Here is a 25,086-nt window from a genome sequence, read left to right as displayed (position 1 = left end):
ATCGGCAAATATATGCTATCTACAATAGTGCTTATTGAAAAAATAGCGTATTATTAACCAGGTAGACTTAATGAGTTTATCGTAATATTTTGCAATAAAAAAAAATATTGTGTAAATCCAAATCCGACTAGCAGGAATTCCATTTACTTACACCATTGGATGTTAAAGTTCATTAATTGATTTAATTAAATAACTAATTGTGATGCACTACAAAAGCTGAAATAAAGGTTGAGGGAGGAATATTTAATGGGAATTAAATTACAAATAGCCTGTAGTTAAGTAATGCCAACAGAAACGTATAATCTGTATTAAACTACACACACATGTATATAATATGCCATACAAATTTGTTATTTTTTAAGTCTTAAAGACGAAAAATAAATTTCTAAACACACCATTCGTATAATTCTACAAAAACTATGAAAATCAATTCGAAACCTCGACAAATAATAAATTGAGTGACCAGATTTTTCAAAGACTAATTATACAATAGATATGCTAAGTTCTAAATTCGTTGTAATAAAATTTGCTACCTTTGGTCCCGTTCGTAGAATATTAACGTTAATTCCGTTCAGGTTTTGTTAGTCATTAAGCTTGCCATTAGTATTTCATCGATTGCTAGCTTTGGTATATTTCTTATTCGCAATAATTTACACTGAATCTATAATACTATAATATTATTAGTTCTTAATATATTCGTTAATGCAGTGCGTAATTCATTAAATAATAAATTAATGCATTAATTTTTAATATTATGGCATTATAAGATTTCTAATACACCAAAGCCAGAATCGAATGAATCTAAAACTAAAAGAAACTTAACAAGATTTACGTTGTATCATTTTACGAAATGAGCAAAATATTGACTATTTGAATAATAAAATAGATTTCACCTTCTCGGAAGAAGACTTTGATCGAGACTTGACGAGTCCATCTATTTACACATTTCTTTTATGACAATTCGTCATTTTTATCATTTTTACAGAATTATTTACACTTTCCGTTTTTTGTTCATAAAAATTTCAATAATGACGAATGATACTCAACGAAACTTTTTACATTAAACGTAAAAAATGCAGATAAGGTACTATTCATAGCTGTTAATTTTTATGTTATCCTTAATAACACTAATCGATTATTAGAAAATCTGCTCAATATTAAAAATACGACTGTTACGAAAATTATGCCGCTTAAACTAAGTACACAAAGCACCATAATGACTTTTCTTTTTCTAACAAATAATGGGAGAAATTGTATTTTTCCAACGAAACTTCACAGACTACACTATTTACATTCGTAGAAACTTTATGAATGGTCGCTAATCATCTTTTCTGCTGAAATCTCATTACGGACGATATACCATCAGAGTTGCTCTACAGTTTTACGGACACTTCGTATTGGTAAAATGTGTACGACTCTCGACGCTTAGCTTCTTACCGCTGTCTAAAATTAAAATATTACATTAAATTTACATTTAGATAATGGGAAGTAATGAACTCCGATAAGTTAAATTACTGCAGAACTTACACTTTTCAATTTTTCACGACCACCAAAATTTCTGATAGACTCCAATAACATATCCCTGGAATCGATCTGAACCGGCATAGACTTTGGTCTTGACGAGGCACTCTTTAACGTTACACCCGTAATTATTGGCATAGTCGGTGGTTTTGGTGGTATTACACTTTTCGTTTCCGTTTTCGAAAGACCACTTTGATTTACCTGTAGATTCAGCCCTTTTACCACTGGATTAGAATTAATCCTCAGTACACTTTTCATCATTACTCCACTATTTTGCGTGGAGAAATTTTGCGAAGGAACGATTCCAACTACGGATGTGAATTTTTTTGGTTTCGAAGGTACATTATTTACAGGGCTAATAAAATTAGATTCTAATTCAGATTTTTTAGATTCTGACTGAATATACTCAGAATGACGGTAATTAGGGCTACTAGCCCACTTGGTTTTTGTCCTCAAGCAGATTTCTTGACCAAAAGTCTTCGTCAATTCTTTAAAATTTACCGAACTCGTATCAATTTCGTTTCTGCTTTCGCTTGAATTATTTTTTTTTATCTCTCCAGTGATCACAGGCTTTTCGTCGCACTTGTTGCGATCAACTGTATTCAGAGTATGCCTTTTAAATACAGAAGGCGCTGTGTGCGAAATTAATTTCTTTGTCACCTCACTTTGTTCTTTCTTGAATAAGCTTTCGACTCTCGACTTGTCAGTGGAGAATTTTTCTTTCACGTTATCAGCATCCTCTTTTGGATTATTTATGTTGACGATTGTTTTACCATTAAACGCATTATTAGTTCCAAACTTATAATCAGTGTCCATTTTTATTTGAACATTGACGCAAGGTCGTTCCGACCAACTGTTTAGCGTAATAGTAGGAGGACCAGCGTAAGTGTAGCGTTTTTGCTTATCAACATTTCCTCCTGACTTTGTTCTGCGCTGAACACCCGAATTAGATTCAGATTCAACCGAATTTGTTTCTGAAACGGTATTTAATTCCGTACTTGATCTGAAATGAAATTATGGATTGATAAAGGAATCTTTGAATTTTGTACACTAAATATTTTGAATATTAAATTATTATTCATATATTTACTTTAATGTATTAAATACTGGTTTACTATTATTATATTCCTCCGAGACATCTTCATCCCTCCGTTGAGCATTTTTCAACTGGGGCAAAATGCTTTTAAGGACCTAGAAAAATTGTTTTATTTAATTAAGTTGCAAAATTTTCGAAATATACACCAAATAAAAAGCTGTAATTTTCTCTCCTTACCTCTAAAGATTGTAATTGCTGTTTTTCAGTAGGTTCCTCTTGTCGCTTCAAAATGTTCTCTCTCCATTGTGAAAACTTTACGTTAGTTTTTGGAGGCTCCATGTTTAAACTGGTTATACTCGTGGATTTTCTCATTGTACTCTCCTTTGTCATATCTCGTTTTGCTTCATGATCATTCTCAAATACTTCACCATTGAACTTGACATAATTAGAAGTGGAAACATTGCTTTTGGAACGCTGAATGATACGATTATTGATGTGAGATTTCATCTCGTTATTCAAATCTTTATAACCTATATTAGTCGAGTTGATTTGAGAAACTTTACTGCCGACATCAAAAACATCCTTTCTAGGTAAAGCCTTTGCATTCCTGACGTCCATAGCAGATGGAACTGGTTGCTGTTCATTGACCTCGTCGAAAATATTTAAATTCTTCTGCTTGGTATAAGTTGTAATAGTAAAATTCGACAGAGTATTATCGACTGGGGCGACTCTTGGAGTGGACATGTTGGTCAAAGCTCTCTTGTGCTCACTTTCCTTATGTGTTAAAGAACCAGTTTCAAGTTTGTTCTCAAGTTCAGAAATGATCTCCTTCTTCAAATCCACGTTATTCGAGTTATACGAATCTATAGAAAATTGCTTGGTCAATTTTTCCTTCCTTTCATTTCTCTTCTCTGTTTTCATCGTTCGCTCTTCAAGTTTTTCTGGCTCTGCCAGATTATTACTTGTTTTCGTATTTTCATTGGATTTTACAGATAGAGCTATGACAGGTTTTTCATCGAATTTCTGTTTGTTCGACTTTACAGAAATTTCAGATTGATTTGTCTTCTTCGAAGGCTGTGACTTCTCGACAATATGAGCTACTCGCTCTTTGAAAGCAACTGCTGGCCTTGGTGTGATTGCATCATAGTCCTCGACAGCTGATGGCGAGCTGGAGTCTCTGAAGGCACTTGGGGGTGCTGGAAGTTGATACTCCCAGTCATTGATGGATAAATCTTCAACAGCAGAAACGTAATCCGAGGTATCTTGCTGCGAGCCAACAGTGGTATCCGAAGTATTACAACTGGAAATAGTTTCTTCAGCAGCTTCCTTCGATTCAGAAATTTCATCAACCTTCTCTGGATCCTTCTCTTCCTCAAACGTATCTTTAGTTGGATCTCGAGGAGGTGTAACAGTACTGGAAAGTGTATCGGATACTTTCTGAAGCAAAATATCCGTTTTTGAGGGTCGTTTGCTGATATTTTCATCTAAAAAAAGTTACAAATTTTGAATTGGTTTTATGTTTAAAAATCTGTACAATATAAATGTTATATTGAAGAAAACTAGAAACCTTTTGACATTAATCACTATTGTATTTATTCTAGGCTATAAAAAAAGTATTGCTATAGATAATAAAATTAAAATAATTTTCAATAACTATGTGCAGTAGAAGAATCTATTTGTGCACACCCCTCTCAAACAGTTAAGGATAGAAATAATCTAATAAATGCATTAAAAATGGCAAACCCCTTGTTTTGAAAGCGTTTTTTAAAAGTTAGTAACATGCACCTGGTAAAATCTCAAATCCATCCACCATCTTCCCATCCTCTCCTTCCCCCATAAATGCCACGGGCTCCGCTTTTTCCACCGAATTGCAAGGCTCGGACATTTGCGGAGGTAAATTGAGATTTAACGCACATGCGAAATCTTCCGCGACAGAAGTCAAATGTCTCTTTTGCTTTGCAAATGTATCCACCTCGAAATCATTCAACACCGACTGACTTCTGCTCACTTTATTTCTATTTGTATTCGCGTGTAAATTGCAAGCATCGAATGTCTCATCCTGAGTGATGGTAGACTTTCCATTCTCAACTGTATCATCCGAAATACTCTGAGTTATGTTCTCCAAGTGATCGCACTTAGGTATAGTGGATATTATGCTGCAAGAAAGTTTATCCTCCAAACCGTCGAATTTTACTTTGTTTAATTTTTCTGAATGATGATGGTCCTCAGATTCTGCAAGGTTTGTTTGGTCATCAACATCCTCATTGGGTTGGGATGATAATTTATCATTTTCCAAATCTTGTGTTTCATCATGAATTATTATATCATTAGGCTGAAGATTTTCGTTCTCAATCTTCACTGGGTCCACATTATCATTCGATTCAAAAGGTTTTCTGGATGCTTTGGAGTCCTCAGTGGAAGATTCGATAGATGCTTGTTCATTTTTAATTACACACGAATGATTTTCATTGGTAACATCTTCATTCTCAGATTTACGAGGTGGATCATCATTTTCGACTAGATCCATCGAAGTCTTATCATCGGATACTTGAGGAATGTTTTCAGCAATAGTCTCAGGTAAGGAATCATGCAAGGTTTCGGTTTTGCTAATTAACTTCTTGCTGGATTGTACCGAAGCCAGGAAAATTCTACGTTTGGGTACTTTTGGAGGTGCAGCACTGTTGTCCAAGCTCGCCCTACGGGGTGTGGGAAGTGGAATTGTGTCTCCAGCTGTTTCTAACCAAAATAGCCATCACCAAATAGTTAGCAAGCAAGTCTAAAGAAGTATAATTTGTTTTGATAATCCAACAAGCGTAAATTTTAATCTCTAAATACGTGCATCGAAGGAAGGCATTGGCCTATTGGTGTAAACTTTAATAGTACTAATAGTAATAATAAATACAAAATAATTGATTTTCTACAGAAAATTGAAATAAAACGGAAATCTCATATTCAAATTGCTGTTTGAAAATAAATAATAAGTGTCTAATATTTAGCAGAAATTCTTCAACATCTTCAAAAATTATAAGAATAAGGTACTATGTAAGAATATTATTTCTTTTACACAAATTCTTCTACTCTACTTTCGAGTATAGAATTAAGATTGTTCAAAAATTTATTCCAATTCTCGCTGGACTCCTGTCTGCTCACCAGACCTGGCGGAGGTGGCTCCAAAATGCTTAGTTTCTTATCCAAATCAATTTTTGCTTCCGAGCGCTGAATAATTGGCAAAGATGGTAATTTATCAATGTCATTTGGAATGGAATCCATTGGAGCTACCTGAATATCTTCTGGTTTTTTGGAAATGGCAAATATTTGCAAAGTACTCAAAGGTGGAGGAGAAGAATTATTCCTATAATTAAAATCGTTATAATCCAAGCTGTCAAGAGTGTCGTAAGAGCTAGATATCATATAGTCGTTATAAAATTTGGTCGTTCTTATTTGTCCCAGGGATGGAACACATAAAGAATCTGATCTCGAGCTTTTAATATTTTTCTTTGATGAATTTGGCTTTACAGAAAAACTTCGAGACGCTCCTAAATGTGGCTTCTCATAATTATTAACAATTTTAGTGTCCCTGAGTTTAATGTGACTTTGAAAGCTACAGCTGTGTTGTAAAAATTTAGTTTTGCATTTTTCACCACAAATATAACTATCATGATATTGATTTGGACTAAATCTACTTTCCAGTACCCCGCACTTGGACATTTCTTCGAGATCGGATTCTATATCGTCCAAGTGGTTCAAAGTATCCATTTTCATCAATTTCTGGGATGCTTTAACGTTACTGCAACTCTTCTTTTCATCAGAAAAGGCTTTAGAAATAAAACTATGAGATTTACCAAGCCTGGAATTAGAATATTTTCCAGAATCATCAACAGAACTTTCAAAATGATCAGATTTGGTACTGAACGACTTGGTCCTCTGAGACAGACTCTTGATTCTAGAATGTAATTTAACTTTTTCTACATTAAAGCCATTTTGTTCCGAATCTTGAAGAATTTCTGGCCGAGGCACGTTTTCAAAGCTATTACGAGAGACGAAACTATAAGCTGGATAACTGTTTTTAATGCCAGAGCTATGCACTAGCTTACCTCTCTTCGCTGTTACTCTAGCAGTTTCTACTTTCGCAGTATCTCCTACAGGAGCAACGCTCTTTGTTTCAGCATGATCGGTCAGCATCTCTTTTTGCGTCTCAACCTTCGAATCGCAATACTTTGCAACGGTGAAATCATTCTTAAGAGACGTATCTCGCTGGAAATCTGTCTCGTCCACAGATTTTACGGCTGGCATTACACCAAGGTCAGAGTTGGCCTTGGCATGGTCACCAATGTCAGAATTTGCTTTCGACGGGATTCCAATGTCCGAGGGGGGCTTGGACGGATCGATATCGGACGTGAGAGATTCTTCAGAGTCCACAATACGTTCCAAGGCCTGTGTGGACATAGCTGATGACAGAGGTCTGGGAGCTGGTGGTGGTGGTGGTGGAGGTGCTGCACGCTTCTTCCTCAGACCTGAAGAAGATACACGAAATGATTATACACTGCAACCAAGCCGAATGAACCGATAAGAATAAGATAAAAGCAACTGATAACCCCATCGTTGGATCAAGATCCAAAATGGTCACGACTTACTTGAAACAGACTCTGATGGCAGGACAAATGAAAACTCTCATGAATGAAAGTACAAAACAGCAGACATGAATGAACATCCAACAAGCACGATATATCTCACCTGCAGAACTAAGCGAGGTGTTGCTGAGGGCTCTCCCAAGAGTAACAGAAGACGCAGCAGCCAAATTACACAAGCTTTTACTAGCCTGCGAGGTATGCGCCAATTTTCTCGTAGTTTCCGTTCCAGCATGGTTCCTTCTTCTTGGTAGCGTTTCCGGAAGTCTTCCAGCCTCGTTATTATCGCTGAGTATCGAGGCTTCGTGGTATCCAGAGCTGTCCGAGCTATTTCTGCTGTGGCTGATGACCATTTTAGACGAGTCCCCTGCAATCTCCTGCAATTTCGTAGCATTGGCTGTCTCCTCGGCCACCGGAAGTGGTGGTGCCGGTGGCTTCGGCGCGGGTCTGCGCTTCCTCTGTGGCCTTGCAGGTGGTGCCAATGGACTCGCGCTCCTCCCAGTCTCGTCGCTTCTAGCTGGCGAAACGCTTCTGCCTCCCAGACTGTCGCTGCTGCTCAGCGAGCCTTCTTTAGACTTTTTGAACATAAAACCAAAAACGCTTTGCTTCGCCTGCTGGCGCCTCCTCTCTTCCTGCCTTTGAAGAGCCATTATGTCCTGGGAGCTCAAGGCTGATCCTAGGCTTCTACCTTGCTTCGCGTATAACGTCACCTCCTGAAGATGATAATCTCGGAGCGATAGGCCTAGATCCAGAGTCTCCTCCAAGTTAACTGGAAAAATTATGCAAATTATTAGTCGTTTTCCCAATAAAAATCAATTCTAATCTAGTAACTTTGTTGATTCAACCTGATCTCAAGTTTTTTCGATGGCACGGATAAATGGATTTTCATGAAAATTGCAAAACTGTGGGTTTCTTATATTGGATTTTTGCGAATTTTCCGGAAGAGCGAGGGCTCTTCGGTATTTCCAAGAGCGTGTGTTCCTAACGACTGGTGTAACAAGTGGAAGAGCCAGCGGCAGCCTTGCGATAACAATCTTAACAACTGGCTGGTATAACTAGCTAACTGAAATATCTCGTGCACGCGGTTTAAGCCTTCTTCCACGTCTTGCGTGTGCGTATCTCAACAGGTATCTTTATACATACGTGCATTTATACGCTTTCGCTTGTGTGTGTGTGTGTGTGTGTGTGTGTGTGTGTGAGTGAGTATGCGCAGGGCTGTCATAAAGACGTCGCAGCTTCCTTCGTGTTACTGAACTTTGCACACCATGAGAAAAAAAGGATACACCCGAGACTCGTACATAGAATGAAGCTTGGTGCTTGATTTAATGATAGAAGTGATTTTCATAAATTGTCTCATTTTCTAATTTAACTGCTAGACTCGAGTAGCATTTTTTTTTTACTTTAATTGGAATTTATTTATATTACCTTGCAGTGATTTTTGTATTTAATTTTTACAAAACGCACTGATTACATTTTACTTATTTCTCTCTTTTTAATTAATCAAATCAAGTGGTTTTTGATCATAATTGTGTTTATAACGATTTAGAATTTCCTCTTCGCAAAATCGGATTTTACGACGATCTCTGCAAACACACATGCACACTACCTGGCTTTAGAAGCCATACACAATGCGGAATGGATAAAACACTGAATGACACATTTTTCGTCGGCTTCCACGTTTTTTTAGGTCAGATAAAAGTTCCCATCGAAAGAATTCAATCGTGATTAGGCCTGATTCAGATTTTATCAGCGGTTCGTTTCTCGCTAAACAGAGAATCCATTACCCGGTAAAATAAACACAAGAATTCCATGAAAACCCACCGAGGGATCAAGATATTTTTCTAAATATAAATAATCAACAGTATAAAAAATATTTTGCATTTACATTTGCAAAGGTTAGAAAATTCAGGGTGATTATTCAATAAATTTAAAATTCACAGATACTGTGTGTGTGTGTGTGAAAATTCAACGTACAAATTTTACCAAGTTTTCAGAGACTTTCATCATTCGCAAACATCTGGAATCTCCAACGCGCGAGGTAATTTTTTATCCAAGGGCCATGACTCGTTGCAGCTTTGTTGCGTGATTCACTTTAAACACAGAGTTACGGTAGCAGCGAATAATGAGTTTGCTGGGGCTTCGCTTGATTCGATCATGGATCACTCGAGGAATAATGGTGAAAAATATTTTTCAACGTAAATTGGACGAGCACGCAACACCATTCACAGTGCACGAAAGGAGAATGTGCTCACAGCTGAGTTTCCGTGTGACGATTTCCCATTCGGCTACCACTCTAATAAACATAAACTTCGCCTTATTCGTACATTTTATTGTTATCAGTAGCTCAGCCTTCGCGGTTATCTCTAGACGTTCCAGGAGACTCTCTAACCGAGATAAGGGCTGTTTTCGATATCGTTAACAATAGCGATATATTTTTTAAATAATATCTCATCGAAGCCAAGATTAATCTCCTGCCAATGGAAACAATCGTCCACTATAATTATATTGGCCAGGTTTTATTCTTACCGACTTTCTTTGGAGAACTTGTGAAAAGCAAGATCAGGTCTGTTTTTCGAAATCGTTAAGAAAAGTGGTATTTATTTTAAACAACAAATCATCAAAACCACGATAAACTTCCTTATCCACTATTCCTATGTCAGTAGCTATCCCTCCTGGCTTTCTTTAGAAAACTTGAGAAATTTCTGGCCTGGTAAAAAAGCAGCAAAAAGCTTTGGTTGACCAATCGAATGTTTGTTGAATAATCGTGGATTTGAAAAACTCGTTACGAGTCACTGGTGTGCAGCGTGCAGATTTAATTCAGGAATAGATAAGGAAAATGAGGTGGTTATACTGTTATATGCTGAAGTTGCAATGGCTGAGGGAAAAGTAGAAGCCATTACCGTCTTAAATATCAAAGCATCGTGTATGCTTATTTATTAGTTATTTAACTTAATGCATGTTATGCAAAAGCAATCTCGCAGGCTTTCTCGTTTCCACTCATTTTGTCCAATTTTCATGAATGGCCATCGAAGGGCTCGAAACACAGGTTGAAGACTGATGATCGAGTAAGAATTTTCCAACGTCGAGAGATGACACGTGTATTATACCTGGATGTCGAAGCTCGTATTTGTCCCTGTCCAGGTTCTTCTCTCGACATACCTCATCCAGAATCTCACCTAGATTCATCTTGGGACTGACCCTGGAGACGTACAGCTGATTCCTTGGCAAGTGTACCTTGGAGGCAAAATAAAATATTATAACAACTAAATATATCAAAGAATGCAATGTAAGAAAAAATTAATGTATACGTTAATAGAAGCATGCTATACAAATAGAAGCATTGGGAATACAAACACATCCACCCACACGTGAGTCCACAATACACAAAGGTGAAGGGAACTCTTGGGCACACACCACGATCATTAATTCCAAGAGAACGAACGTCTCTCTATCTCATTTTTCAAACTGATCATCAATGAGCACACACACATGGTGCACGTGATGATTGCAAAAATGGAATTCTCTATCTGATCAGAGAAGATTAACACTGGCCACGTGTAATTGTGATTTAAAGAGAAAAGAGTTTCGCTATCTCATCCTGGCCTCACCTGCAATCTGAAGGTGGTTTCGAATGGTTGATTGGTTTGTTTGGTTTTTCTCGGTAAGATCGTGCCTTGCTTGGGTAGAAGTTGTACCTGCAACATGAAATGAAAAAAATCATCAGTGAAATTTCAACAACCACTCTTCTCTTCGGAGGTTTTTTGGCAAAAAGCCATCAATGGGACTTTTGCTTCTCTTCGTCTTCTTTTTCACCATTCAGTCGTCACGGTGAAATGCCTCTTCGCGTTTTGCTAAATACGATTAGCAGTTAGAAAGTAGAAATTCGCGCGACACATGCGAGAAAATCCTTTCTGCGGTTCAACGCGTTGGCAAAAAGACGTTTGGAGCTCGATTCTCGCATCTGCTACCAAAAGGTGAATCGTCAGCTTGTAGAATCTTTCTCCCCTTTAAACGAGGCTCCTCTTTTTCGTCTCAATGATCAGTGGGCGTTAATCGAGGAATGTTGAATATACCTGAAGAGCATCGAGGGCTCCAATCGGTGTATTGGGTTGATGAGGTAAAACCAGGCCACGTTCTCCAATTGCTTGAAGAGTGTAACTCGAAGCGGTCAATTTGTGGGCCGTTGCAATCTGCACGAGGAGGTCCATCATTGGTGTGCTAAAAATAGCAATAAACATATTGTTGAAAGAAATTAAAAAAATATATAAACAAAACTATGAATAAATTTAAACTTGAATATTCCAATTCCAAGTGTATATATATTAGGGTGGTCATTAACAAAAATTTTTTGGCGGATCCTTAAAAAACACTAATATTTGATGAGAAACTACAGTGGTTGAAACCTGTGACCTGACACAAATGATGGAAACACGTGCTTCATTGCGATCAAATATAATTTTCGAAGAATTTTACAGTTTTTCGCAGATAACTCATTAAATATTCGATTCTATGAAAAGATGCATATAACCTTTTCTCTGCAGAATTAAATTCTGCATAATAAAGGTTCTATACATTTTTCTTCTAGAATGCATACTAATCGAGATATTCCTGAAAAATCGATCCTCTTTTTCGTTTATACACATTATATTGATATGTTTATATGAATAATTATTTTTAGTTTACCGTACAATTAACATATTTTATTAAATTAAGAGAAATAAAATGTGTAACACTAAAGCGAAATAAGAATAACTATATACTCATATGAGCATATGTCAATATAATGTGTATAAACGAAAAAGAGGATCGATTTTTCAGGAATATCTCGATTAGTATGCATTCTAGAAGAAAAATGTATAGAACCTTTATTATGTAGAATTTAATTCTGCAGAGAAAAGGTTATATGCATCTTTTCATAGAATCGAATATTTAATGAGTTATCAGCGAAAAACTGTAAAATTCTTCAAAAATTATATTTGATCGCATTGAGGCACGTGTTTCCATCATTTATATCAGGCCACGGGATTCAACCAGTGTAGTTTCTCATGAAATACTAGTGGTTTTTGGGGATCCGTTAAAATTTTTTTTTTTAACGACCACCCTAATATATATATATATAGCTGTTACATTTCAAAGTTTCGTTTACCAAAGATTTTTATTATTTATTATAATAGTTCCTTTTAAAACGCTCTCTATTCGTTACGCGTTATTAACCATTTATACTTCACAATGAAATCCACTTATCCAGCTTTGATAGCCTGTCTCCAACAGAGAGATCTATAGAAATCCACTTTTAGCTCACTCGGATATTTTTCATTTGCCTTAGATAATCCAACAGTGTCAGAAAACAATCATCCAACTCAAATAAAAAGTGTTTTATTCAACCAACCGAATGAATTCAACATTTTACTCTCGACGATTCCGTAAAAAGTGATGGAATAATTGGAGAAAATCTCGTGAAAAGTTGGTGTAGATTTGTTTGTGAAAAAACGAGCAATGAAAACTTTATCTCAGTCTCTCCGTATGCGTAATTTATTATAATTAGTGTTTGGGTGTAAGAAATTCGAGAAAAGTGTTTTGCTTGGAATCTCGATGAATTTTTCTCGATAAAATGGACGAGTATTGGGAATGGAATAATTTTTTCTCGAGTGACGCGAAAGGCAAGCAAGCAAGCACCTTCTTTGAACAGTGATCCTTTGAGTGTGAAGGTGCTGGTCCCTTGGCAGCTGAACGAGGAGTTCCATACTGCCCGCCAGCATATCTGCTGGAGTGTCCTCGGTCACGGTTAATACCATTCTCGAAGGCCTGTCCTTCCCGCTACTCCTGAAACAAGAGACGAAAGGACAAAAATTATACAAAAATTCCACAATTTTCATATAAATATATTTTTAGCATTTGCAAAATTAAAGCAAAGTTACTTTTAAAATTGAATCTCCGGCGTTAATTCAGCCTTTCGATCCTGTAAAGAATTTCAGTAAACTCTCCAATTAATTGCAAAACCACGATAGTATATTAATTTTGAAAAGAAAATCTACAACGTATAACACGTACACAGGATTACAATCGTCCTTGCAACTTTAAACATTCCTAATGCAACTTTCGATCCACGCTTCATCGTGTTACGAGAAAAATCCACGTAATTCTCGGTTGGATTTTTATCGTTTTCCAGCGATGCTCGTGATTGTTTCTGATCTTTCGAAAGTAAAACGTGTCGCAGAGCTGACTTCCGGTGGTCAATTGTGTCACGTAGCAGCTCGGTGTCAACCGTTATCGTAACGCCTGCACTGGTGGGGCGTCCCCGATGAAGAAGAACCGTTTCGATTAATTTTTCCTGCAGCCACCGATACGAAACGAGTGGAGAGGCAAAAAAGGATAATTTTGCGCCAAGGAAGTTCCTTCCTTCGCTTCGTTGGAGAACAATCAGTTTTTCTCAAGCTCGTGAAACTTGTTTATCGAAGCTTCTAAAAGCTCGCACTCGTACGGTCCCATAATAAAAATTGCTACCTCATTCAGAGTGTGTGTGTGTGTGTGTGTGTGTGTGTGTGTGTGTAAAGAGCGCGATGAAAATCGATCCCAGGAGATACGCGCGAATCGTGGATGAAAAAAATGGCGGAGGATGAAAATCGTTTCTTCATTTCCTATAATTTAATCCGGCAACAAGTTCTCGCGTCATGTTTCAGCCTGGTCTCCATTATCGTTTATATTGCTGGACACGGTTTCTAAACACGATATTCAATCTACGCGTCTTCATTGGGTTAGTGGAAAAAAATGATGGTAAGAAGAGATTGGTGCGCGGGTGAGAAGGGGCGAGCGTAAAGAAGATGGATGGTCGAAAGATTAAAATTGCGCGATTGCTCGCTACACAGAACCAAAAAGGTACCTAAATACAATTAAAAAGTACATTGGAATGATGTACTTGTTTATAAAAATTGAGCCGATGTACTAATATATTGTTATTACGTACTTTAGTACATTAATTGATGTACATGGTTATTAAGCTATGAACCCGTATGTTAATACAATGAACTGGAGTACATATATATTTACAGATATTTTCATTAATATAACGAATAAGGATATTATTTTGAAAGTTCATATTCATTAATGCAACGAATAACATTTATTGTTTTAATGATTTCGTGTGTATTGATTATACGTACATAGTTAATTAAAACAATGTACTCGTACATTCATAATACTTATTAAGTTCATAGGGAATTTGTGTCGTTTTTATCCTAATTTATACTAAATTAACTAATATGATTTTTGTAAAAGTAAACGTTTTTTATTATCAATAATAGTTTCTTAAATATACACGTATTACAACATATTAATTACTATATATTATTATTATCTAAAAATTCTGATATAATATGTATCTTAGAGAAATTTTGCTTCGGCTTTAGCTTGAAGAAATAATTTTCTATAAAAGTATAAAAGATTACAGAAGCTGTCGGAAACTCTAAGTTAAACACATAGAAAATCTTAAAACAAATATCAAGTGCTCTTATAACACTAAACGCTTTATACCTTATATTATCAAAAAATATATAAATTTCATTTATAGAAAAAATGTTCGACCCAAGGCAGTAAATAAATGGCTGAATATTTTCTTTCATCCTTCTTAAATAATCAAGATGATCTTCTACTTCTTGAATAGAAGAAGCCAAAAAAAGAAAAGACTCCTGAGAATCTTTGATTGTGAACCTTTTTGTTTTGTTTTTGCCGTTCTCATCCTTTTTTACTATCCTACTTGTTGGCACAAAGTAGGCATGTAAAATTAATAATAAGCACGCATCAAGAGAATCTGAAATGCAAAATACTGTTTTAATTTTGGGTAATAATAAAAACAAAAACGGAAAAGACTTAAATACGCAAGTATTTTTTTAATATATAAAATTGGGCAAAGAACTATAATTATGCAATTTATAAAGTACTCACTTTGATCAAGGTCACTTCGATTCTTTATTTCTGCAATTAAGCTCTTACTATTCCTTTCTTTGATATTAAAATCAATGGATAAAAATTTGATCAATTGTTCAACACAACGTGGCCAGCTACTTAAAAGTTCACTTTCATTTTCATATGCGGCTTTAAAATCCATATCAATCTAAAATAAATCAAGATAAAGAAAAATTATTACATTAAAATGTAAAAGAGTAAATTTGGTTTAGTTACCAAACGATATCCCGAAGGCTGCTTATAAAAAAACCATTTGTCCAATATAGCTTGCGTAGACTTCAATGTTCTTAAATCTGTTAAGCGATACTGTGTGCATGCTTTCCAAACAGAGTCAAATTGTTCACATGTTAAATTATCATATTTTAATGCTCTCAGGCATGATTCTCCATCTTTTTCTGGTTCTAAAATCGTTAAAAATTAAAAAAAAAGAAAAACATTTTGTCAAGAAACAGCAGATTTGTAAAGAATTAATTTATTTACCAAATGATTTTGCAGGCCTGTAACTTAATGTTGATGATTTACTACCTATAGACTTAGGTAAAATATGTTTACACACTGCTGCCTTAAATGATTTTGTAGAATTACAAAACTTGTTGTAAAGCTTGCCCCTTTTACCTGTGCGATAATATTCCTAGAAGAAACAGATTTTTATCATTTATATATTTTTAGGTATTAAATAACTAAATAGGCATTTTATATTGGTTTAGAGATACTTGCTAATTTTTCATTCGGGAACCTCTCTAAAATCTCTCTTTCCAATTTATAGCTAGTGGGAAGTCTTATTTCAATGTTCCTTTCCCCAAAATACTGAACTATTATATTAATTAATGCAACTCTTTGCTCCTCTTCGAACTTGGAATATTTATTGTAATATTCAATGAGCATCATTCCTTTAGGATTTTCATTCAAAATGTTCGATAAAGATATATGGCACTCTTGCAATCTATTTGTGATATCTGGGTACGGTGAATATCTTGATACAGTAGTGGATGATTTTGATGAAGCAAAACTAGTTGGTGAATTGGATCTTAATATTGGTGGTTCTCCGCAGCACATTATAAGTGGGAATCCAATTATTCTTCTCCACTCTTCTAAATTGTGCTCGAATAAAATTTGTGTGCCCATATCCAAATCTGATAAGATATTTTTAATATGGTGTTGTTTTATTACTTTCAACACACTAACATTTACTTTTTGACCTGCAATACATAGATTATTATAAGTATCTGAGAATAACTACTTATATTTTATTAATCATTTATTCGAAAACAGATTATATTAATAATAGGTTATTACATATCTTGTATCTCTTCGCCTTTAATATCCAATGAAAATATAACTTTTTAATGCAAGTTGGTACTTACGTAGCAAATGTTGTAAAAGAGTTTCCTGTCCCCAACTGTTTAGCAGCTCTCTTAAACTCTCTGTTTCTTCATTCTGCACCACTGTTTCTAAATTAATACCAAACTCAGAATTTTCAAACACTGAAAGTGTATTTGCTGCCCCATATTCCTCTGCGCAGTGATGTTGATGATTCAATGATTCATTATTATCAACATTTAGCAAGCGTATGGCTTCTTGTATGCAGTTATCAGCCATTATCAGAGAATTACTTCAAAATATGAATAATTTTTCTTTACAAAACAATATATTCAAATAGTAAGAAATGTTATGTCTTATATATACATGTTTTATATAATATAACATCAAAATGATTTAAGCATTAATAATTCATACATTTCAAGAATTAAAAGCTACAAATATAGTAATAGAAAGTAATGCAGTGTGTAATTCCAAAATACTCATGAATATCAGTAGCCTGGACCTGGTAAGACGACCTCACAATTAGGAGTAATTACAGGTAAAGATATAGTACTATTTTTTTTTCACACACATAATTTTGAAATACTTAGCAAGACTTAGCTATTCAGGAAAATTTCAAAGTATTAATAATTGTAGGAAAGGTTATGCTTTATACATATATATTAAGATAAAATGAAAATGCTCAAACCAAGATGATACTTTACAAAGTTCAAAAATTAATAATAACAGAAGATTTAATAATAGAAAATAATAGAATCATTAAAAAAATACGTACGAATAACAGTAGCTATACCTGTAGCCTATTAGTGCAACTATAAGAAAATGCACAATTACACGCATTTATATATACACTACAATACTAACTGGAGTAAGTTTTCAGTAAATTTTCGACTTATTAATAAATAATGTTTATAACAGTCCCAACCATTTGTAGTTGTGCTGAATACCATTGCTTTCACTAAGAGTTGTCAGGCCGAAGTTATAATCTCTTTTAAATGTAGCTGCAGCGTGCAAGTGGCAGAAGCAGTTACAATAACTTGATGCGATTGGCCGACAACAGACGATTCGAAAAAGCACTATACTTAGCCAATCATATCAAGAATTTGGTAGTTGCTACGCAGGTGCTGTCTTTACTGAGTGTAAACAATAATAAACTTGAATACTTGAAAAAAAATTCTATATGACTTCACGCTGTAAAAGAGAGGTCGATAGAAAAGGCTAGTATTAATATTATTATGAAATTATTTTATAATGTTTTTTTAGACGTATCATTTTCCTGTTTCTTGCTGTATTAATTATTGTTATCGGAGGTCCGATAATATCATGTATAAAAATAACTTCAAACGGCCCTAAATCATTTGCATCAAATTCATATGAGACAAAATGTTTATTATAATTAATATTTAATAACTTTTGACCAAAAAGTACAACGGTTTGTGCTTGTATTCGAACGATTTCCACTATTACGTAAACATGAATATCGTTTTCCAAAATTGCAACAAAATGTCCTTGCTTGTATAAAACACCTTTAAATCGTATTCTTAAATAAAATTGCAAGAAAGTTTCAGGAATGTTTAATTTATCTGCGATAACATTTTTGTAATTACTATCAATTTTGTACGAATCATTGAAAGTACACTCGTTAAATAGGTTCGAATGCTTGTTCATTAGTTGATACGCAAATTTTAATTCATATTTCTTAGCCAATGTTAAGCAAATATTTTTGCGAGACGTTATACAATGAGCATAAATTTTAAATTCCCTGTGCTTCGACTCATACTTAAAACACCAAAGTTTTCTGAGTGGTCCTGAATGACGAAGAATAGTTGGATAATGAACAAGATTATGAAATTTGGGCTTTAAAACATCTTTAAATAGTAAAATATATTCGCTGTTAAGCTTTTTTATTTTTTGCTTTAATTTATTTATGCTAACTTCATCAACTTCAAAACAAAGTAGTGTGTCTATGATGTCTATTAAATTTAACAGATACAGCCAAACAGGATCATCAAATGGTATTAAGTCTCCGATCATGAGTGGAAAATATTCAATGAATGTCATCATTTGTCTTGCAGACATTTTAAATTTTTTCCGAGTTATATGCCATCGTTCAATTTTTTCAGACACATTATCAATTTCTTCCGGTCCATAATCAAAATTTTTTTTTCGAGAATTAAGAGTTTCCAGATCAAAATATTTGATTTCAATAAAATAAAGTATAGCTTGGCTAAAACAGTAATGAGCAATTCCTTCGAAAATATCATGCATTATGTCTGCATAATAATTTTCTACTACATGAAAAGATGGTATACTATTTAACAAAGATTCTTCTAGAATACCAGAATTTTCAAAATTAAGAAGGTCAACTGCATAGTTCTCCTTTGTTCTTAAAAGTTCAGTACGTTCCTCATTTAATGACTGAGCATCTGTTTTTGAAACTTTACATAATCGACAGTAAGAATTGCTTGAAAATGACTTACTAAAGCCAAGAAATGAATTTAGACCTAAATTATCGCCTGTTACTAACCCTAGAATAAAATGAATCTGCTTTTTATCAATTTCTATTCCATTAATTTCCAAGTCTTTCAGTTCTTTGATTAAAGCCATAAAGCATTTTTCATTTCCATAGGTCTTTAAATCATTAGATTTTACAACAGCAGCGTAGAAAACATTCTCCAATTTTGATTCTTCTACAGGGAGACAAGGAAATGAGTAATATATATTACAAACAGAATGCTTCGATGACTTAGACCCTAAAGGATTATTAATTTCAAAGTCATCGGTGTACAAAATATATGGTATCAAAATACGATTAGGATACATAGAACATTTCTTTTGCCATAACTGGCCTTGTACAAAATTAATAGTTTTATTCTTACTATTTGTCATTGAATTTATTTTTTCTAGAGTCGGTTTCAATAAATTGTTTTCAGTGAAAAATTTTTGAAATTGGAATTTTAGTGGCAATAAGACTCCTCTAATTTTATTTTCAGATATAGTTAGAGATCCGCCACAATGTTTTGGCCGTAATTCATTATTTACTATAAACTCCTGCAATTTATCAACATACCCTTGACTTTTTAAATTCTTCATTAAAAGATGGTCTGTATTAAATATTTTGAACATATCTTTACAATTTACTATGACGCTTACAAATTCATTAAAGACGGTAACTTCATTCTTAAATTTCAGCGCACCAAATGACATAAACATATCTAACAAAGGATCAATAATACAATCTTTAACTTGTTCTTGGATTTGAGATACGTCTTTTCGAGTAAAATTATTATTATGGTGTAAGCTCAGAATAAATTCTAAGAGTTTACTAGTTAAAGCTTCGTTTTTCTTAACAAATTGATTTTTACAATTTTCCTCATTTTCTTCTTGAATATTATTTTCAGAATTCAAGGAAACGTTTTCACATAGTTGTTGAAATTCTGAAGATGTATTTAAATCATTAATAGTTGGATTATATATTCGCACAAGAGAAGGTAACTCTAAAACAATTTGTTCAGAGGTTTCAAACTTGTCTACATTATTTCTTTGTGCAACTACATTTATGTGACTTCTATTTATATGCCTTTTAAAACTATTCAAGTTTTGAAAACTCTGACCACACTGAGATTCTATACATCTAACTAGCGAATTAGTAGTTACATCGTGGCTTCTTTTTAAATGGAATATAAGCGAATTTACTAAATTAAATTCTTTTTTGCATATAAAACATAACATTTTACATAAAATTAATGGAATAATTAAAAATTTGAAGTAATTCTATCTTTTATAGGATAAGTCTGTAATAAAAATGAAGGCCAATAGCAATTTCTAAAAAAAACAAGTAACTATACTTTTAATTGAAATTATTAACTAAGAATAAAAATTAATAAAGAACTTTCTTACCTTGTAGTATTCATACACACATGACACAACTGGCACTATGTAAGAGAACGAACTGAGGGAAATAGCGCATTGCAGTAATAATTGTATTATGTATGGATGTTATTAATACAATGAAATTTGGACATTAATTTTATGTACAGGTTTATTAATTTATGAAATCATTCTTTATTACAACGAATTTCATTCATAATCTAATACTTTTAGTACATTAATTCAATGAAAGGTGTTGTTTAAGTTATCCTTAAAAATCTAGGAGCAATTTTATACTATTAACGAACAAATACATTAAATAAACGAAAAACTCGTTATATTAATGTTAAATATTCGTTGAATCGACGTACATAAATGTGTGATATCAACAAACTGGGTTTATTAATTAATGAACGCAGTACGTTGTATTAACGAAAAAGTTCGTTTATTCAATAAACTTTCGGCTAATGTAAGTCGTTCGTTAATATTACGAACAAAATTTCTTTCTGTGTATAAACGAACGTTTTACCACCGCCATTTTAACCATTGAGTGCTTCAAAAATTTTATGAAACGCCATTCGAGTTGCGCAATGATTAATCGCCTAACGAGAATAAGCTTTTCTTCTCTTCCAATTCAGACGGCGGAAATATCGATACGATCATATCACGTACGATGCGTCTGCGCGAGTGACACTCGTCGTTGCTGGAAAATTTACTCTCGCCCAGCAATCTTTCTGTCGTCTGATTATATATCGCTTGATCGTTGCTGGAAATGCGATGATAATTTCAGCGACATTATTACGAAGCAACGAGGAAAATTAAGAAATAATTCTTCATTGATATTTGCCAAAAATTGTCGATAGAAGAATAAACAAAAAAATGTAAAATTATCAAATATGCATTTAATCATGAAAAACCAGCGAAGAAAATGACGTTGGACGAAAGTCCCCACGTGCGATTGACTCGACTGACACCGGAGCTCCATTGAATCGAGCAGAAAGACGACGTGCAAAAGTGATTAGCGAGTGTTAAATTCTTCGCGATACGACAGGGATCATCAAAGAGCGATAAAAAAAATGGTTTAAATGATGTTTGGCAAAGAGAGCCCACGTGCAATTAACTAGACTGCCATCGAAACCCGTTTCGTTCGACTAAACTGACAAGTACCCGCTCGACGGAGAAAGATATTAAACGCGCGTGTATGTGTGTGTGGAGAGGCTTCGTCAGGATTACACAACTCCTTTCATTCACTCGAATGAAAGGAGTTATGCAACGAGTGGCCAGCACCTGAACCTCCTGCAACGCTTTTATATCACCGGAATATACTCTTCTCGTTACTCGAATATCATAAACTGAAAATTAATGCGACAAAACCGAGTGCCAATCGAGCGTCCGTGCAGAGCGCGGGTTCGATTAAATATAAATAAATGATAAAGTGGAAGAAAATGGAGCAAACGATCAAATTTGCCACAAGAGAAAAAAAATAGACGTCTCGTATACGTATAATTTCAACGTTAATCCGAGTTTGCTTTGCGAGATTAAAATTATGGAAAGCCAATGACTAACTGTTACGATGCACGTGTTATGATAATAATAACAACAACAACAATGACGTTGCAGAAATTTAACCAAGACCAATGTTCCGTGTGTTTCTAATTACTTTTACCATTGTACACCGTACGCAACGTTATCATCGTTGTTGTTACGTGGTATATACGACGTGTAATTATCAACATTTGCAATTAGTTGTTTATTTCGCTACTCCGCCAGCGATCGTTCGAGCCTCCTGACACGCGTTGGGAGAACGAAATTTCTTGGATATTGCGAAAGGGGTAATTTGATACTCTGTAAAGTTAATTGCATTGTTGCACCGTCTGTTCGGAGGATTTGCAAAATGTTCCAGTTTGCTCGGATGCGATGAAAATCTCGGCGAAACGTGCCGTTACACGTGATAGTTAATTAGAGACACACGTTTTCCAGCATGAGCTGCTTAGGAGGCCGATAATCAGACTGGAGTTACATCATTCTCAATGAAAACCAGTCAGTCGAACCATGGAATTTCTATTAATCGATTGTGCCTTTATAAATCAATGGGATTCTTGCACAATTTTCTCTATAGACAATTTTAAACTCCTCTAAACGCAGAATTTCAACGATTTATTTTATTTCTTGATTGCAACTTTTATTTAACTATATATATATATATATATATTTCTCTCTTTAACAGACGCGAACGTTCGCTTTATTTCATTCCCCCCCAATACTTCGATATAAAGGACTTAAAACTTCACTATAGACACTGATTGAAAAAGATCTATTTTATTTATTGAATCTATGATTGAACAATCTTGCTCTCTCTTTATCTCCTTAACACACGTAATGGTTCGGTTTATCTCACTCCCTTCTCAATCACTTCAATATCGAGAACTTAAAACTTGACTAAACACTGATTGAAAACGATCTATTTTATTTATTAATTGAATCTATGATTGAACAACCTCTCTCTCTCTCTCTTTGACACACATAATTGTGCACTTTATCTCTCTCTCCTTTTTCACTACTCGAATATGGAGGATTGAAAACTTCACTAAGCATCAATTCTAAATGATCTATTTCGTTTACTAATTGAATTCACGATTGAGCAATCTCTCTTTCACACACACACACACACACACACACACGCGCGCGCGCGCGTGTGTGATCGACTCTAAACGATCTACTTTATTCATTAATTGGATCTACGATCCAACAATCTCTCCCTCTTTCTCTTTCTCACACACAAACACACATAAATAACGTCTTTATCCGATTGTCCTTCTCCACCAACCGAACAACCAATCTTAAAATCAACAATCCACTTACCCGATGCTTTTTACATCAACTCAGAGAAATGTGATCGACAATCGGACATTGGTCCCACTGATCGCAATATCCACGTTACGCAATGTACATATAATTGCGATTTATCAATCAAGTGTCTTATTATTAAAGTAAAGAAGAAAAGAATGCCTCGAGCAGATTTTCCAACAGAGTTCAAGTGCAAGTTTCACGCACTGTTTCTTATACGTGCGAAATGGCTTATCCACTTATAAACGTTAACGTTGCTTTTCTCGGCTCGCATTGTCCGGGCATTTTTTTCCCTCCCCTTCCGGCAAATTGGCGCACCTGAGAACCCGGAGGACAATGAAGCTTTTTCATACTTTATGAAAATCCACAGCCAGTGACAAAAACTGGCCTGATTTAGTTTTCCTTGAAAAGTGGAGAACGAGACGATCCACTCGAGAAAGTTTCTACGATTGCATATAGTGCGAATTAACTCTCGCGTTTGTTTCATTAAAGAGATATTCATTGACAAGCTCGATTGAAGGCTGAATCAGTATCGAATTAATCGGTAAAGTGGTAAAAATTGATGAACCAGTGAGAAGGATCTAATAAAACTGAGTATTTCTTTACGAACATTAAATTCTTAAAGAGGATAGTACGAAATAATGAAAGATATAAATTGGACGTGGGTATAATAAATTAATCAGCAAAATTGCAAAGAGATTTATTCGTGAGAGTATTATCGAGACAATTGAGATTGCGATAAATATTGATAATTGAATGACGATATGCGAGAATCGATGGGTGAGTGTAAGAAAATGCAGAAAATTGTCGAATTTTATTGGAAAATGTTGAATTCCAATTTAGATAGGCTCGAGGAGTTAGCAAAGGTTCGAATGGAACTTTGGCATTTGTAGATAGCAGAGATTGGTTCGTTATATGCACGTTACGCAATTAAGCCTTACGACTTGTCCAATACGTCAGAAAGTATGACGCGAAACAGGCAGAAAACTCTCTTCTGCCGGAGAATCAAGCGACGAGAGGTACTTCCTGCTATTTAAACCAGTGACTCTCAATAAGCTGCACTGTGCATGCGATGCATCGGTGCAACGATAAAAATTTCCCCTTGTCCCATTAATACGAGTCTCGCACAATTATTTCTCAAATTTCACTCGCAAACTCTTCAGGCCTTTTATCATTTTATTAGCAGCTGCAGCCATATACGCACGTATATATATACCACAATATTTCCGTTAAAAGGCAATTTTTATCCTGGGAATCTCGAGCTGGCATTTTCTGAATAAATTACAAAACTAGTTTGGAGAAGGAATTGGCTATTAAGGATCTAATCTTGGTCCTACTTTAAACCGATGTCCATTAGCCCACATTTGCTTTTCTCCACAGTGGAAATACGCCAGTTCCGGCCGAACTTGCCAGTAATCGCCACTCTGCCATTTTTCCCACTGCTGAATTGTTCGCTGGATAGAGAACTGATAGAAAAAGTTTATGGGACGAGTCGAGTGGTGAAATGCCACCTGGGGGGGGGGGGGGGAGAAGGGGGGGGGGATTAAAGAAATTTCAACAAATTTCGATTCTACCTGTCTCACTTGTGATTCGTACAATTGTTTCTTTTTTATAGTAGGATTTAAAAGGTAAATGATACAGGTGTGTATATTAGGGTGGTCGTTAAAAAAAAAATTTTTTTGACTGATCCCCAAAAACAACTAGCATTTGATGAGAAACTACAGTAGTTGAATACCGTGGTCTGATATAAATGATGGAAACACGTGCCTCAATGCGATCAAATATAATTTTTGAAGAATTTTACAGTTTTTCGCTGATAACTCATTAAATATTCGATTCTATGAAAAGATGCATATAACCTTTTCTCTGCAGAATTAAATTCTACATAATAAAGGTTCT

The 25,086-nt window shown here is 34.8% G+C and overlaps 2 protein-coding genes across 11 annotated transcripts in view; both read right to left on the bottom strand.

Annotated features, from left to right (window-relative positions):
- Window positions 1–275: 275 nt before the first annotated feature.
- The window catches only part of LOC136775275 (myb-like protein X), a 63,835-nt gene continuing 39,024 nt past the window's right edge, over window positions 276–25,086 (bottom strand). For 5 of the 10 annotated variants that reach the window (XM_066729901.1, XM_066729902.1, XM_066729903.1 and 2 more), the window contains 11 exons: window positions 12,862–13,008; window positions 11,259–11,403; window positions 10,794–10,880; window positions 10,293–10,419; window positions 7,292–7,954; window positions 6,652–7,071; window positions 4,343–5,293; window positions 2,795–4,041; window positions 2,612–2,712; window positions 1,528–2,524; window positions 276–1,443 (listed from right to left, as the gene is read on the bottom strand). In XM_066729901.1, the coding sequence (XP_066585998.1) occupies window positions 1,426–1,443; window positions 1,528–2,524; window positions 2,612–2,712; window positions 2,795–4,041; window positions 4,343–5,293; window positions 6,652–7,071; window positions 7,292–7,954; window positions 10,293–10,419; window positions 10,794–10,880; window positions 11,259–11,403; window positions 12,862–13,008 (4,903 nt within the window). In that variant the 3' untranslated portion in view covers window positions 276–1,425. Of the gene's footprint in view, window positions 1,444–1,527; window positions 2,525–2,611; window positions 2,713–2,794; window positions 4,042–4,342; window positions 5,294–6,651; window positions 7,072–7,291; window positions 7,955–8,030; window positions 8,207–9,159; window positions 9,442–10,292; window positions 10,420–10,793; window positions 10,881–11,258; window positions 11,404–12,861; window positions 13,009–25,086 lie in introns of those variants that run through there. The other 5 variants (XM_066729900.1, XM_066729908.1, XM_066729906.1 and 2 more) reach the window with 5 other exon arrangements.
- LOC136775276 (uncharacterized) lies at window positions 14,514–17,706 on the bottom strand. Its single transcript, XM_066729909.1, has 7 exons — window positions 17,246–17,706; window positions 16,512–16,759; window positions 15,865–16,346; window positions 15,628–15,778; window positions 15,364–15,548; window positions 15,127–15,295; window positions 14,514–14,992 (listed from the first exon to the last, which is right to left on the bottom strand). Exons 1-7 carry the CDS (start codon window positions 17,308–17,310, stop codon window positions 14,523–14,525), a joined length of 1,770 nt encoding a protein of 589 aa, XP_066586006.1. The 5' UTR covers window positions 17,311–17,706; the 3' UTR covers window positions 14,514–14,522.

This window comes from Prorops nasuta, unplaced genomic scaffold (assembly GCF_024137725.1).
Source record: "Prorops nasuta isolate Cenicafe-Biocafe unplaced genomic scaffold, Cenicafe_Pnas_1.2 PNAS00008, whole genome shotgun sequence".
NCBI classification, from domain to species: Eukaryota; Metazoa; Arthropoda; class Insecta; order Hymenoptera; family Bethylidae; genus Prorops; species Prorops nasuta.
The sequence above is the reverse complement of the archived record's forward strand: the minus strand, read 5'-3'. Positions and strand labels throughout refer to the sequence as shown.